This window comes from Carettochelys insculpta, chromosome 6, assembly GCF_033958435.1.
Source record: "Carettochelys insculpta isolate YL-2023 chromosome 6, ASM3395843v1, whole genome shotgun sequence".
NCBI classification, from domain to species: Eukaryota; Metazoa; Chordata; order Testudines; family Carettochelyidae; genus Carettochelys; species Carettochelys insculpta.
In genome coordinates, this window is record NC_134142.1 from 66,705,421 (window position 1) to 66,719,127 (window position 13,707).

The window sequence follows — 13,707 nt, forward strand, 5'->3', positions numbered from 1 at the left end:
CGGCTTGTATACACTTGCCAGCCAGTGTTGCATGCTGCGCATGTGCAACCTGGCGTTCTGTACCACAAACGTCGCCGCTGCCATGTGGCCCAGCAGCTGCAAGCACGTCAAGACCGGCACTGTAGGGCTGAAGGTGATGACCTGCACAAGGGAACCGATGGCTCGAAAGCGAGCCTCTGGTAGGTATACTCTCGCCGAGACCGAGTTTATGCGAGCCCCTATGAACTCTATGTCCTGTGAGGGGTCTATCTGTGATTTTGCCAGATTGATAACCAGGCCAAGTGAGGAGAACGTGTTTGCTGTGACGCGTATCATGCGGAGGACCTCCCTTTTCGAGGTCCCTTTGAGCAGGCAGTCGTCCAGATACGGGAAGATAAACACCCCCTGTCTGTGCAGGTAGGCTGACACCACTGCCAAGGTCTTGGTGAAGACTCTGGGGGCCGAGGAAAGGCCAAACGGTAGGACCTTGTATTGGAAGTGTTCGTTGCCCACCATGAACCGGAGAAAACGCCGGTGAGCCGGATGGATGGTTATGTGGAAGTACGTGTCTTGTAGATCGAGGGCTGCGAACCAGTCTCCATCGTCCAGTGCTGTAAGGATGGAGGCAATCGTGATCATCCGAAAACGTTGCTTGCGTAGATACCTGTTGAGGCCACGAAGGTCTAAGATGGGCCTCCAGCCTCCTGTCTTTTTCTCCGTCAGGAAATACCAAGAGTAGAACCCTTTCCCTTGCAGTTGCTCCGGCACCTTCTCCACCGCCCCTAAGAACTCGAGGTGGGCCACCTCCTGCCTGAGCCTGGCTACATGGGAGGCCTCCTGAGGGTGGGGCTTGGGCGGGGGTCGCGGCGGTGGGAGCGACTGGAAGGGGATGGCGTACCCCGTGGCTATGATCTCCAGCACCCATTTGTCTGTGGTGATCCTTTGCCACTGGTCGTAGAATGGTCGGAGGCGATGGTGAAAAAGCCGTTTCGGATGATCTTGTGCAATGGTGGTGATGGCGCAGCCCTGGATCTGTATGTCAAACTTGTGGCCTTTGGCCCCGCCCCGAGGACAGATGGCCCTGTTGTGAGCGTCGCCTGGGGGTTCTGTACTGCTGGTGCTGCTGATGCCGCCCTTGCTCGTAACCCCTGTGATACTGGGGGCGCTGTTGCTGGTACTGGTACCGCCTTTGCTGTGGGTAGTACCTTTTCTTTGAGTATGGAGGGGTGTAAATCCCCAGGGTCCTGAGTGTGGCTCTTGAATCTTTACTGGAATGAAGGACCGAGTCAGTTGATTCAGCAAACAGCTTCTGCAAGTCGAAGGGAAGGTCGACTATCTTCGCTTGCAGATCTCTCGGTATACCCGAGGTCTGCAGCCAGGACTCCCGTCGCATCACCACTGCAGTTGCTGTGGAACGTGCTGCCGTGTCCGCAACGTCCAAAGCAATCTGAACTTCCATCCTCGCAGTCGCGTAGCCCTCTTGCACTATGGCCTTGAGGACCGGCTTTTTGTCCTCTGGAAGTGAGTCCATGAGGGAAGTTAATCTGGCATAGTTGTCGAAATTATGGTTCGCCAAGTGCGCTGCGTAATTTGCCATGCGCAACGTTAAGGTGGAGGAGGAGTAGACCTTTCTGCCGAACAGCTCTAGCTTCTTGGCATCTCTGTCCGTTCCCCCTGTTTTAAATTGAGATGTTTTTAGTCTTTGTTGCGAGGACTCCACCACCAAGGAGTTTGGCTGGGGGTGGCTAAACAAGAACTCCATGCCCTTCGCCGGCACGAAGTATTTCTTATCCGCTCTCTTTTGAACAGGCGGAATAGTTGCAGGGGTCTGCCATATGGTAGTGGCGGACTCCAAGATCGCTTCATCAAGCGGTATTGCTACTCTGGAGGAGGCCGGGGAGCTCAAATTTTTAAGGAGCTTATGATGTTTCTCTTGCACTTGTGCTGTCTGGATGCCTTGCGTGAAAGCTACCCTCTTAAACAGCTCCTGAAACTGTTTGAGATCGTCCTTAGGATGGACGTCCCCTAAGGCCGTGGCCTCATCCGGGGAGGAAAACGAGGAACCGCTGGGGTACATTTCTTTGGACCCTTCCGGTTCTTGATGGTGATGGTGCGCCCTCTCGCTGGAGGTATGCGAGGGAAAATCTCGTGGGTCTACGGCCAGTCCCCCCTGGGACGTTTGAGTCTCTGTCCCCGATCGCAATTGCCCTCGGGGGTACGAGGTAGTATGTGGGGATCTTTCCCTGGTAGATTGCCGATGGTGTCCATGCCCCGCGTGGTAGGGACGACCATGGCAGTATAGGCACTGTTCTTGGGAAGGTGACCTTGACCATTCCCTTTGCACGTACCCTCTGTGTCTGGGAGAGGGGGATCGTCGAGACACTGGAGAGAGCGATTTTGCATAATAGTCCAGCGTTTCAAATCCCAGGAAGGGTGAGGGTGGTGCCAGCCATGGGGAGGCTGATTGCAGGAAAGGAGAAGGAGGCTCCGGGTAGGCTAGGGGGGACCCCTGCCTTCTGGTTGGAGTCTGCAACATGAGCGGAGGGCTGTGAGAAAAGAGCTCCACAGCCCTGTCTGGAGAGGGGCTGCAGTGCCTCCTCTTGTGTGCAGCCTTTCCCCTCCCTAAGGGAGGTAACTCCGCCCCCTGATGGGCGGGGGATCCCGGCACCGTCGGCACCGTGGTAGGCACGCTCGAAGGCGGTGCCGCACGTGCGGAGTGCTTCTGTGCCTGCAGGCTACGTGCCTGCGCGCTCTGCACCGCTGGTTCCCCGGGGGTCGGTGCCGCTGCCTGCGGTGCCGCCGGTACCGGCGCTTGCTTAGCCGCCGCCCTGCCTGCGGTGCGGGGCGGCTGGCTGATCATCGGAGGCTGAGCTGCTTCCACATGGCTCTCCGTGCCGCCGCCGATCAGCTGTTGCTGCGGCTGGGGGCTGCTTGCTCCTCCCGTCCCGCTCACCGTTGATGCCGGCAGGGATCGGGTTGGAGAAACTCTCCTCCGTTTTTGCGCTGATGGAGTGAGGGAGGCAGCTTTTCTTCTAAGGGCCCCGGAGGGTCCCTCCTGCTGCGGCCGCTCCGGCACGTCTGGCTGGAGGGCCTTGTCAAGAAGCAGCAGTTTAATCCTCATCTCCCTGTCTCTCCGTGCTCTTGTTGTTAATTTTGCACAGAAGGCGCATTTTCGTGCCACATGGGACTCCCCCAGGCACCTTATGCAGAGACTGTGCCCATCGGACACTGGCATCGCCTCTCGGCAGGACTCACATTTTTTAAAGCCTGAGGAGGACATTGTTGGTGAGTCTTTGAGTTTGTTTATGGGTACTTAGCACCCTCTTTGTGCTGTTTCCCCGTCCGATGGCCTGCCTCAGCAGGAGGGCTGATGGCCCTAGCTCCCGGCCTCCGGCGCTTGTTACTGGGACTGGCTTGAGCTGTCCCTCCGTAGCTTGTTTGTTGTTTGTTTTTTTGTTTTTTTTTTCACAAAATAACAACCGGCTACTTATGGTAGCCTAAATAACTGAAAACTTTAAAGAGAAAACAATTAAAGTCGTTGAATACGCTATGTGGCTTTAGCCTAGTCGGATTCTGTCTGCAGCCGACGGCGGTTGAGAGGAACTGGCGGGGACCGGATCGCGCACATGGCCAGGAGCGCGCCAGGGAGCGGCGCGCACCGGCGCATGCGCGGTCCGGCAGAAACTGCTTGGAAGATCCGATCTGCAGCGCCGGCCAAGCCGTCACCTATTGTGGAGCACCCACGGGGACACTCGAAGAAGAATGGTACGTTAGAATAAATTCTGGTTCATGTGTTAAAGTGAATTTCTTCTGATGAATCCTTTTTCAAAGGCATAATTTACCAAAAAGGTAAGAGCAGCCAAGCTCTCACAGGAGAAAGAAGAGGACATAAAAGGTTTACTCTGATTCTGAGGTTTGCAGCTTGTGTCTTTGTGTTAGGGTACAGGAGTAGCATTAAATATTGGTGGTGGTTCCCACATTTCTGCAATTTTAAATATTTCAGTCCATCTCGGGAATTTCACTCTGCAAAAACTACAGGACCTTTCCCCATTCAACCAATTGTGTATGCTGGGGTGGGCAGGTCACTCATGGGGCATTACCCATGGACCCTACTAGGGGGCCCTTTTATGTTTTATACTGGCCATTGACTAGTCAGTGGCTGGTGAATTCTTCAAGCCTCAACTCATATATTTTAAGACCAGAAGAGATCATTGTGACCATATAATCTGACTCATACACACCACAGGTCATTAAAGCTCTCCCATCTATAGACCCATAACATGTGGCTGAGTCACTGGAAATCCTGATTATGATTTAAAGCCTTCAAGTTACAGAGAATCCACCCTGTACTTCATTTTAAACCAACAACTGACCCGCACCCCAGGCTGCAGAGGAACATACTCCTCCCCCACCGTACAACAAACCATGGCCTCTTCCAATCTGACTTCAGGGAAAATTCCTTCCCAACCCCAAATATGGTCATCATTTGAACCCTGGGCAGGCTGACAAGACTCCCATGCCAGACATCTGGGAAGGAATTCCCTGTAGTAAGTCCAAGCTCTCCCAATCTAGTGTCCCATCTCTGGCTGCTGGGGAGAATTTTGCTAGTAGCAGTTGCAGTTGGCCACACCCCATTGCAAGCACTCTCCTCATACCATCTCCTATATTCACTTATGAAGTCAACTGGTTTGCTCGGTCAGTCTTGAAGTCAACTGGTTTGTTCTGCTGCCATTGCTCCTCTTAGGAGTCTGATCTTTCCCAGAGATGAGCTCCAGGCAGTACAGTGTATGGAGGTCATGTGAGCCCACAGTCTGGGCTTAATCCCCTATTTATCAATTATCCATCCCCACCACAAGCCCTTCTCTCCCGCCTCTCTCTCTTTCCTCTCTCCCCTCATTTTCCACTTCTACACCAGAATGGTTAAATTACATGTCCCAGTGAACATCCCAACTCAAGAAATACATGACATGGGGCACTTAACAAGCAATATCCTTAGAGTTACTCAAAACACAGAAAGGAGAAGGAGGTATGACTGAATGAACTCCCAAAAGGGAACAGGGCCAGTCATGCAAGTCAATGGCCGTTTCTACACAGGACACTTCCTTTGGAAGTGGCATGCTAATACATGGAGCGAAAGATGCTAATGAGATGCGGATGCAAATTCCCCATGCCTCATTAGCATAACGTCACGTGATTTGGAGTCTGGAAGACCGTTCTTCTGGACTCCAAAACTCTGTGTAGAAGCGCAGCCCCGAGGGGGCTTCTGGAAGGAAGTCCCCCTTCTGGAAGCCCCTTCTTCCCAAAAATTTTGAGAAAGAAGGGGCCTCCAGAAGGAGGACTTCCTTCCAGAAGCCTCCCTGGGGCCGCACTTCTACACGGCGTTTTGGAGTCCAGAAGAACAGTCTTCCAGACTCCAAATCACATGACGTTATGCTAATGAGGCATGGGGAATTTGGATCCATGCCTCATTAGCATCTTTCGCTCCGTGTATTAGCATGCCACTTCTGAAGGAATGGCTTGTGTAGAAACAGCCAATGAGTTTGATCTGGCAGACATGGTTTCACCTCATTTTGATTAGTCTGAGTGAAAGTGGCCCTATAAACATTTAACAAACAGGTTGAACCTCTTTAATTAGGCACACTGGGGACCTGACAGGTGCCAGACAAGAGAATTTGCCAGACCACAGGTGGTCAGTATTATCCAGCAGCATTACCAACACTTCCTTTGCTTACTTGTCTCTTAGAAGATATGTAGGGGTAAATTACAGCTAAACAGCAGCACAGAACACAGTGTCGGGACTGGTGGCTGGACCTGAATTTTATGGGACCACGGGAAACTTGGCCACACCCACAATTAGTGGTTGACCAGCTAACTAAAATCATGCCGGATTACAAATGTTGCCGGATGAGTGTGTTCTGGATTAGAGAAGTTCAACCCATACTGCCTTTAAAAATATATTATGGAATTAGCTAGCTCCAGACAGCACACAGTTATCATAAACAAGATGTAAAGCTTGCTGTACTGGCCAGGTAAGCTGTGTGTAAAACTTCTTCTTATATCACAATTTAAATCAATCAGCATGTACAGGGCCAACACCGCTGTCATCCCCCACACATATCCTTATTAATCCTATTACCTGATGTAGTTTGAGTGACATACGTATTCCAGGAACCACCACTTTCCTCAGCAATTCCATGTCAGCAAAGATCCACTCATCTCGGATAGAAGAGATTCGGAAGTCGCCCTTAAACAGGGCATGCAGCCCATACAGGAAAGATTCCAAATTACTGTTCAGGATGGAAAGTAACCCCAAAATATTAACACACTTAAAGACCTCCATACGCAATATCCTTTTCTTATATCAGTAGAAATACTGATTTACATCGTGTAACACTGAACTGTAGAGAAGGTGCCTTTGTGATATTCCTCTGTAAACTTAAGAATGTCCACACTAGGACAGACCAATGGTCCATCTGGCCCAGTATCCTGGTTTCTTACAGCACCCAATGCCAGATTATTCAGAGGGCATGTACAGAACAGGGCAATTACTGAGTGAGCCAATCTATCATCCATTCCCAGCATCTGTCAGTCAGAGGCTTAGGGACTCCATTCCCACAGTGTAAGGTTGCATCCTTGATAATCATAGCTTGTAGTTATGGATTTATTCTCCATGAATTTAGCTAAATCTTTTTTGAACACAGTTATAGTTCTGGTCTTCACAGTTTCCCCAGCAATGAGTTCCACAGGATGACTGTGCACTGTGTGAAGTATTAACTTCCTTATATTTTAAACCTGCTGCCAATTAATGTAATGGGGTGACCCTTGGTTCTTGTATTATATGAAAGTATAAATACTTTCTAATTAATTTGTCATTTTATGCACCATGGTCACATATCTCCCATTAGTAGGGCACCATATCTCCTTGTCCCAAATACGGGACAGGGAGATATGGGGGAGGGGACAGCCTAAATATGGGGCAGTGCGTCCCTTTTAAAAAATAAGCAGGGATGCCTTTTTTGGCATCCCAAATATGGGACCGTCCCCATCCAATGCGGGACGGCTGGTCACCCTACCCATTAGTCATTTATTTTGCAATCTGAAAAATGCCTTTTTAATTTCTCTTGATACTGAAGCTGTTCTACATCCTAGTTACTTCTTAAGTCATCGTCATGCTTGTTCAATTTCTAATATAGCAGTCAGGGGAGAGGGGAAGAAAGAGAAGCAATAGCAGGCCTGGATAAAAGGATAAAACCTAAACACAGCAACATGAGGGTAATTAAAAATATGATGATAGTATTATCATTTGCAGTGAGCATCTTATATTTACAAGAATTTGAAAGAATATACTTGACCAGGAATGCTGATGGTAAAATTAAGTTACAAGAGTGCATCATTTTGACACTTTTTAACAACAGCTAAGACATACCAGTGCCATTCTTGGAGTAGAGACTGAAGTATGTTACTATCTTTGTTTCCATTTAACCCACCATGAGGATTTGTCACCATTTACATTTACAATTACTAATTAGAATATATTTTAAAAAGTCTAAATCATGTTATTTTCAAAAGTGACTTAGGCATTTAGACTCTTAAGCTTTTCCAAACTAATTTTAAAGATCCTGTGAAAGTTATGGACCTTGTGATCAGCCTCAATGAAGTTAGTGTATTTCAGTAAGATCATGTACAGTGAAAATCCTTCAGAGGGCTAACTTGGCAGCCTAGTTTTGATATTGTTAACTCAGAAGAGGAGTTAGTCAATAGTTGTCCTCCTACATTTGATAAATTTTTTTAGTGGGTGGGGTTTTTTGAGTCACCAATTTCCAGTTTGCCAACACACACCACTAAGTTTCACACTAATCTGTGATACAGCACGTACCAACCAAAACTGACAGGAAATGGGCAGGCTTATGAACTTAATGGTGTAATTTGCATCTTGATGAAGATTATTCTGTGTGCCATGTGCTAGAACACTCCTCCCTTTGCCTCTTTTGATATATAGGCATCAAGCTTGGAGTAGGAAAGAAATTCAATTTCATAATGCTTAATTCTGTTTTTCAGCGGTAACATGGGCTGGGCAAGGTGTGAAGGCCCTCTACTCCGCAACTCTCAACTTCCATCAGGAATTGAGATGTTTAGCTTCAAAGCTTCTACAGGTTCCACCTACTAAAATCAGGATTCTCTAGTCTGGAAACATCTGTGGTCTGGCAGGACCACCCATGTTACTGGACCAGAGAGCCCCGGGCTGTGAAACTGTTGTGAGGGGAGCTCAGGGGGGCTTCTTTACTGAGGCTGGTGCAGCCAGAAGCCTGGCTGGGGCTGGAGCTGGTGCCCCTGGGACTGGGCTGAACTGAAGCTAGCACAGGCCAGCAGTCTGGAGGACTACGGGGGCACCAAGGTCTCAAGATGGTGCAGGAGATGGGGACAAGGGAGTCACTGGGATGCAGGGCTGGCAGCAGGGAGGAGTGACAGGGAGACCTCCATTCATCCAACAAATTCCCTCTTTTGGAACCAGTCAGTTTCTATGGGTGCCGGTGAAGTCTGGTGCCAACTGTACATCCTCATTTGCTGAACCTTTGCAGGGTTTATGAAGGAAGATGGCCAAGACCGTCTCTTAATTCTGAAGGATCCATGAAGTAATCTACTTTTGTACAGAATTAGCTATTACCCCACATCTCGATGCTCTGAGGCTCCCCTCCTCCAAAATCCCTAAAAACATAAGTGTAGCATTACCTAGACATATGATGGGAAGCAGTCCCCAAAGCTCTTCGTCCCAGAACACACAGTCCGTAACAGAGAGTCACCAAAGCAGAGTCTTTATCTGCATCCAATGGCTGGTAGTAACAAAAACATATAAAAATAGTCATGTGAAGGAAGTAAGTAGGTTCATACTATTTGCCAAGTGTGTCCTGATAGCTTTCTCTATTTCCTTTTGTCACTCCTACCAGAAACCATCAGGTGGCACTTATACTAAATGAAAATGGACTGGCATTCAGAAGCACCTGAATTCATATTAGGGATCCTTTTCAAAAAGTGGTTTGTAAACACTGCCTTACTAAGGAAGTTTGTATGAAAATGCATTGCACATTTGCCATTTGAATTAGCTGCAACCTGGACACTTGTATGTACCATCCTGTACGTTCTTTAATTCAAGGCCTGAGTAATTTAAAGACTTGTCTGGAGGAACAGAGATGTGTAAGAGGCATTTTAATGGACAAGCCTCTCACCTGAAGTGATAAACAGTATACATTTGTGAGTTTACTTTGGAAATATTAAGACTTCTTCCACTCATCAAAACAGCCAGAGCAAAATATAAATTTCTGATGTAACATGTCAGTATAATTCTCTAGGCAGTAAAATGTCAGGTATCAGTTTATTAAATCTGCTTTCCATCACCTCCCACAAAATATTTGCCAAGTGGCAGTCATGTAATAGAGGCATTTTACTTGGATCACCATTCTCCATGTTTAAGAAAAGGTTTCAAGTGTTATACAATCCAGAAAAGGCCTCCTTTTAGTCACTGACCTTCAAAGACAGCTCCCCACTCTAAAGCCCCAAGTACTTAATTAAATCTGAAAGATCAAGTGACCCTTTTACCCACTCCCTACAGACCACAAGACCACATCTAGCCATAGTCAAAGGAGACATCTGAGAACTGAGATAGGCAGACAGATGCCAGCCTAATTACCTAGACACACATTCACATGAACTTCCTTAAAGGGAGGTGGGAGGCTTGGAGATAGGAGGAGGCTAGGAGATGGAAAGCTCATCTCCATACAACATTGCACTATCAGTAATTCAGTGAAGAGGTTCAAATTTTACCAGGAGTAGAGCCCTACCAATTCACCATCCATTTTGGTCAATTTCACGGTCATAAGTTTTAGAAACCATAAACTTCATATTTTCAGCTATTCAAATCTGAAATTTCATAGTGTTGTAATTTAAGGTTCCTGATCCAAAAAAGGAGTTGTGAGGGGAGATTGCAAGGCTGTCCTGGGGGAAAGGGGATTGTGATACTACTACCTTATTTCTGCCCTGCTGCTGTTGGCATTGCTGTCTTCAGAGCTGGGCAGCAGCAGAACTCCAGCTGCTGGCCTGGGCCCCAGCTCTAAAGGCAGAGCCCCCACCAGATACAGTGCAGAAGAAAAGCTAGCACATTATGTTACTGGCATTCTGAGTTCTGCACTGCTGCCTACAGAGAGCTAGGTCCTCAGTCAACCGTTCAAACTGTCTGGCTGCCCAGCTCAGAAGGCAGCAGTGCAAAAGTATGGGTGGCATGGTACAGTATCACCACCTTTACTTCCATGCTGCTGCTGGTGAAGTGCTGCCTTCAGACCTGGGGGCCTGGCCAACAGCTACCACTAGCTGGCCACCCAGTTCCGAAAGGAACGCAGAACTAAGGGTGGCAACACCCTTACAAGAATCTTCTTATGTACTTTGGGTTAGGACCCCTAATTTGAGAAATGCTCGTTGCCCCAGTAAAAATCTGTACAAGATAAGGTACAAGCACACAAAAGACCAGATTTCATGAGGAGAAACCAGATTTCATGGTCCATGATACATTTTTCATGGCTGTCAATTTGTACGGCCCTAGCCATGAGGTACCTAACAATGTTTTGGGCAGTTGATTTTATGCATTACAGAGAAATTATTTTGCAGTTGAAGTGGTTTTGATGAACATGAATTACACCATACCTATTCTAAGACCATTTTTCTCCAGCTAAGCAGAGCCCCAGTCATACTAAATTACAATGTGTGATTAGGTATCCTACTTCTTTCCCTAGTGTGCTTCCCACTACGCAATACAGTACCTGCAATCTAAAACTACCTTGAATTCCAGTATCAAGAGATCATGGTCAAAGCATTAACTCATCACCCAAATATAACTTAACACTTAGATTCAAATTGACTTACAGATAAGATTTAATAGACAATTAAATCCAACTCTACCAAAGCAACTACATGTAAGAGATTTTCCTAAAATGTTTAGTAGTTCTGGTCACACTGTTATGCCTACCTTTTCTCTTCGAGAGCAGCAATACTCTATCCAATTGAGGTAAGTGGCACAGAAACTCTCTCTGGAGACCCCTGCTAGATGGTGGTCATAATCCTCATCAATATTTGGATTAAATGTAGGGTCCACATCAACATAGTTGCAGTCTGCACAAGGCCTAAGGCCCTCCTGCATTGTCTCATTAGCTAACCATTCTTCCAGCTTAGGGGAGGTTGTGACATAATAGATAATGCCCTGAAATGGTAGGAGTTGAAAACATTATGAGCCATACAACATACTCAGAAAATAATCTACTTTATTGTACTGAATTGTGTTTTTCTTATGTTCTCCTGTTACACACAAGGGTGGAAATAATATACAAGTTAAACCTCTCTAGTCTGTCACCCTTGAGACCTGAGTGGTGCCAGATGAATTTGCTGGACCATGGGAGGCACATTACCAATGCTTCAGCTGCTTACTGGGCTCTTAGAAGACAGAGGCGAAGACAGAAGACAGACAGCTAAACAGTAGCACAGCACACTGAGAGCCAGGACTGGTGGCTGTAAACAAACTTTATGGGATGTTGGGAAACTAGGCCACATCTACGGTAAGTGATCATCCGGCTAATTAAAATCATACCAGATTACTGATGTTGCCAGAGGAGAGAGTTCTGGGTTAGAGAGGTTCAGCCTGTACCATAATGTTTGAAAAGCACACAGATTTGACTAGTGGTGGGTGACAGGCCTATTTGGTTAGCATATTTTTAAAAAGGGCTGAAGTTAATATTTTTAGCTGAGAGAAAACATATGCATTAGGGGGTTCTCAGGAATGAAGAGCTCATGAACAGTTTCCAACCATTAACACCAAACAATATTTCCTTACATCTTTTGCAACAAACAAGAGCATGGCAGGCTCCATACATTCCTTCAGATTCAACAAGGACCATCTTGGTTTTGAATTTGCAATTACAGAAATATTTTTAACTCTTTTTCTGTACCCTTTCTGCAAATAATCTTAACAAAGGTGCACTGACCCTGGATCTATAACAAAATAATTGTCCAAAGGAATCAACCAGCAAGGGTGAATTCCAGTTTTGAGATTTTCTTGAAGAGGGGGACCAGGGCCATCATCTTTTTCCTTCTTCAGCTCTGTTCTGTCCAGATTCATATTTGGGTAATTACCTTCTGTCCCCTAAGATTCCACTGATGTTTCAGGTGGAAAAGATAGTCAGTCACTCTCTGTCCTCGATTGTGTTACAAAGTTGTCCAAATGTGAAAGTAGCTGTTGTACTTTACCAAAAGGCACGTCTATATTTGGAACTGGAGATGGGATTCTCAGCTCAAAGAGACAGTCATACGATCTCACTAAACACAGACTGCTGCCATCATGTTAGGAGTGGCAGGAGAAACCAGCCGCCCTGCCAAATACGCACCTATGGTCTCAGAAGGATATGCATTCAAGAACAGTAGCCCTTCCTACCACTCTCACTGCAGCACCTATACTATTTTTAGTGCACTAGCTCAATCACAGCTAGTGCAAGTATGCCTCCTCGTACTACAGATCACATCCTCAGCTCAATGTGTAGACATACCCTCAAAAAAGCTGCTCTCCTCCATTGAGTGAAACAGATTCATGTATTTACACCTTGTGTCTCACTGTGTAACCCTCTTGATGAAAGACACCCTCTCCCCACACAAAGTGTTAACAATTTATGGTTCCAATGCCCCAAAATAGCAGTATGTTAAGTGACAGCTGAATTCCCTGCCTGTCACACTTTCTAGGTGCACAGCCATACCTTGACATAATAAGTGGTGAGAATCTTCCGGAGATCAAACACTTGAAGCATGGAAGCGGCACTGTTATCCGTTATGCTGTAGCCTTCCAGAACATACTTTGTCACAAGCACTTCCCATGCCAGCCAGCGCTGGCCAAAGGCAGCATTGAATGAAAGCATATGAGGAATGTGGCCAGGTTCACAGCAACAAAACCCTTCATCTTCCTCAACGCCCTCAGTGATGGCCTCTACTTCTCGTTGCTGACAGTAAGTGCCTGTGGGGACGTTAAGGAAATAAGAGTTTAGATGACTAATTTAACGATCATTAATATTTTAAAAGGTTAGAGACCAGAACAAGTTACAAAATTATGTCTCTGAACAGCAAACTAATTTAAGTTGCTGCACCTAGTTTAGCTATTTCATGAAGAAAATTAAAAATTGCTTCGTTTTAATTTACCACTCTATATGCAAACATGCAATTCAGGAATAAGAAAAGAGGGTAGCTGGAAACATTTTCATGGATTACAGACAATGTATTGAGAAGCCTACATTAAAGCTCTGTTAGAGAACTCTGGGTTTCTCTCACTTATATGAGAGAGGATACAAAGACACTAAGGCCCAAGTTAAAAGCCAGTGGTTCAGAAAACCAAAATGTAAATAAGCAAAAAAAAAATTTTTTTTTTTTTTTGGAGAGGCATCAACTTTGTAGGTCAGCCAAAGGAGTACTAAAAGCACACATATCTTACCTCTGAATTCAAGCCCCCTCAGCTGGAAGGTGACTAGCCCATTTCCTATTTCTATAAGGTGTACTAGTGCATTGAGGTAGTCAGAAGCTAGGATGAAGCAGTCCCCAGTACTGTAGTTTCCCCAACGCCCAAGCAGCAGATCTCCACACAGGCTGTGCTGAAGGGAACGGGTTAAATGCTCATAGAAGATGGAATTCAAGTTGTTATCATCTGAGCCT

At 46.5% G+C, this 13,707-nt stretch overlaps 1 protein-coding gene across 4 annotated transcripts in view; it reads right to left on the reverse strand.

Moving 5' to 3' along the window:
- The window catches only part of PCNX1 (pecanex 1), a 163,034-nt gene that overhangs the window by 25,103 nt on the left and 124,224 nt on the right, over window positions 1-13,707 (reverse strand). For all 4 annotated transcript variants that reach the window (XM_074997156.1, XM_074997155.1, XM_074997154.1 and 1 more), the window contains 5 exons: window positions 13,490-13,705; window positions 12,765-13,018; window positions 10,994-11,224; window positions 8,710-8,810; window positions 6,116-6,266 (listed from right to left, as the gene is read on the reverse strand). In XM_074997156.1, the coding sequence (XP_074853257.1) occupies window positions 6,116-6,266; window positions 8,710-8,810; window positions 10,994-11,224; window positions 12,765-13,018; window positions 13,490-13,705 (953 nt within the window). The remainder of the gene's footprint in view (window positions 1-6,115; window positions 6,267-8,709; window positions 8,811-10,993; window positions 11,225-12,764; window positions 13,019-13,489; window positions 13,706-13,707) is intronic.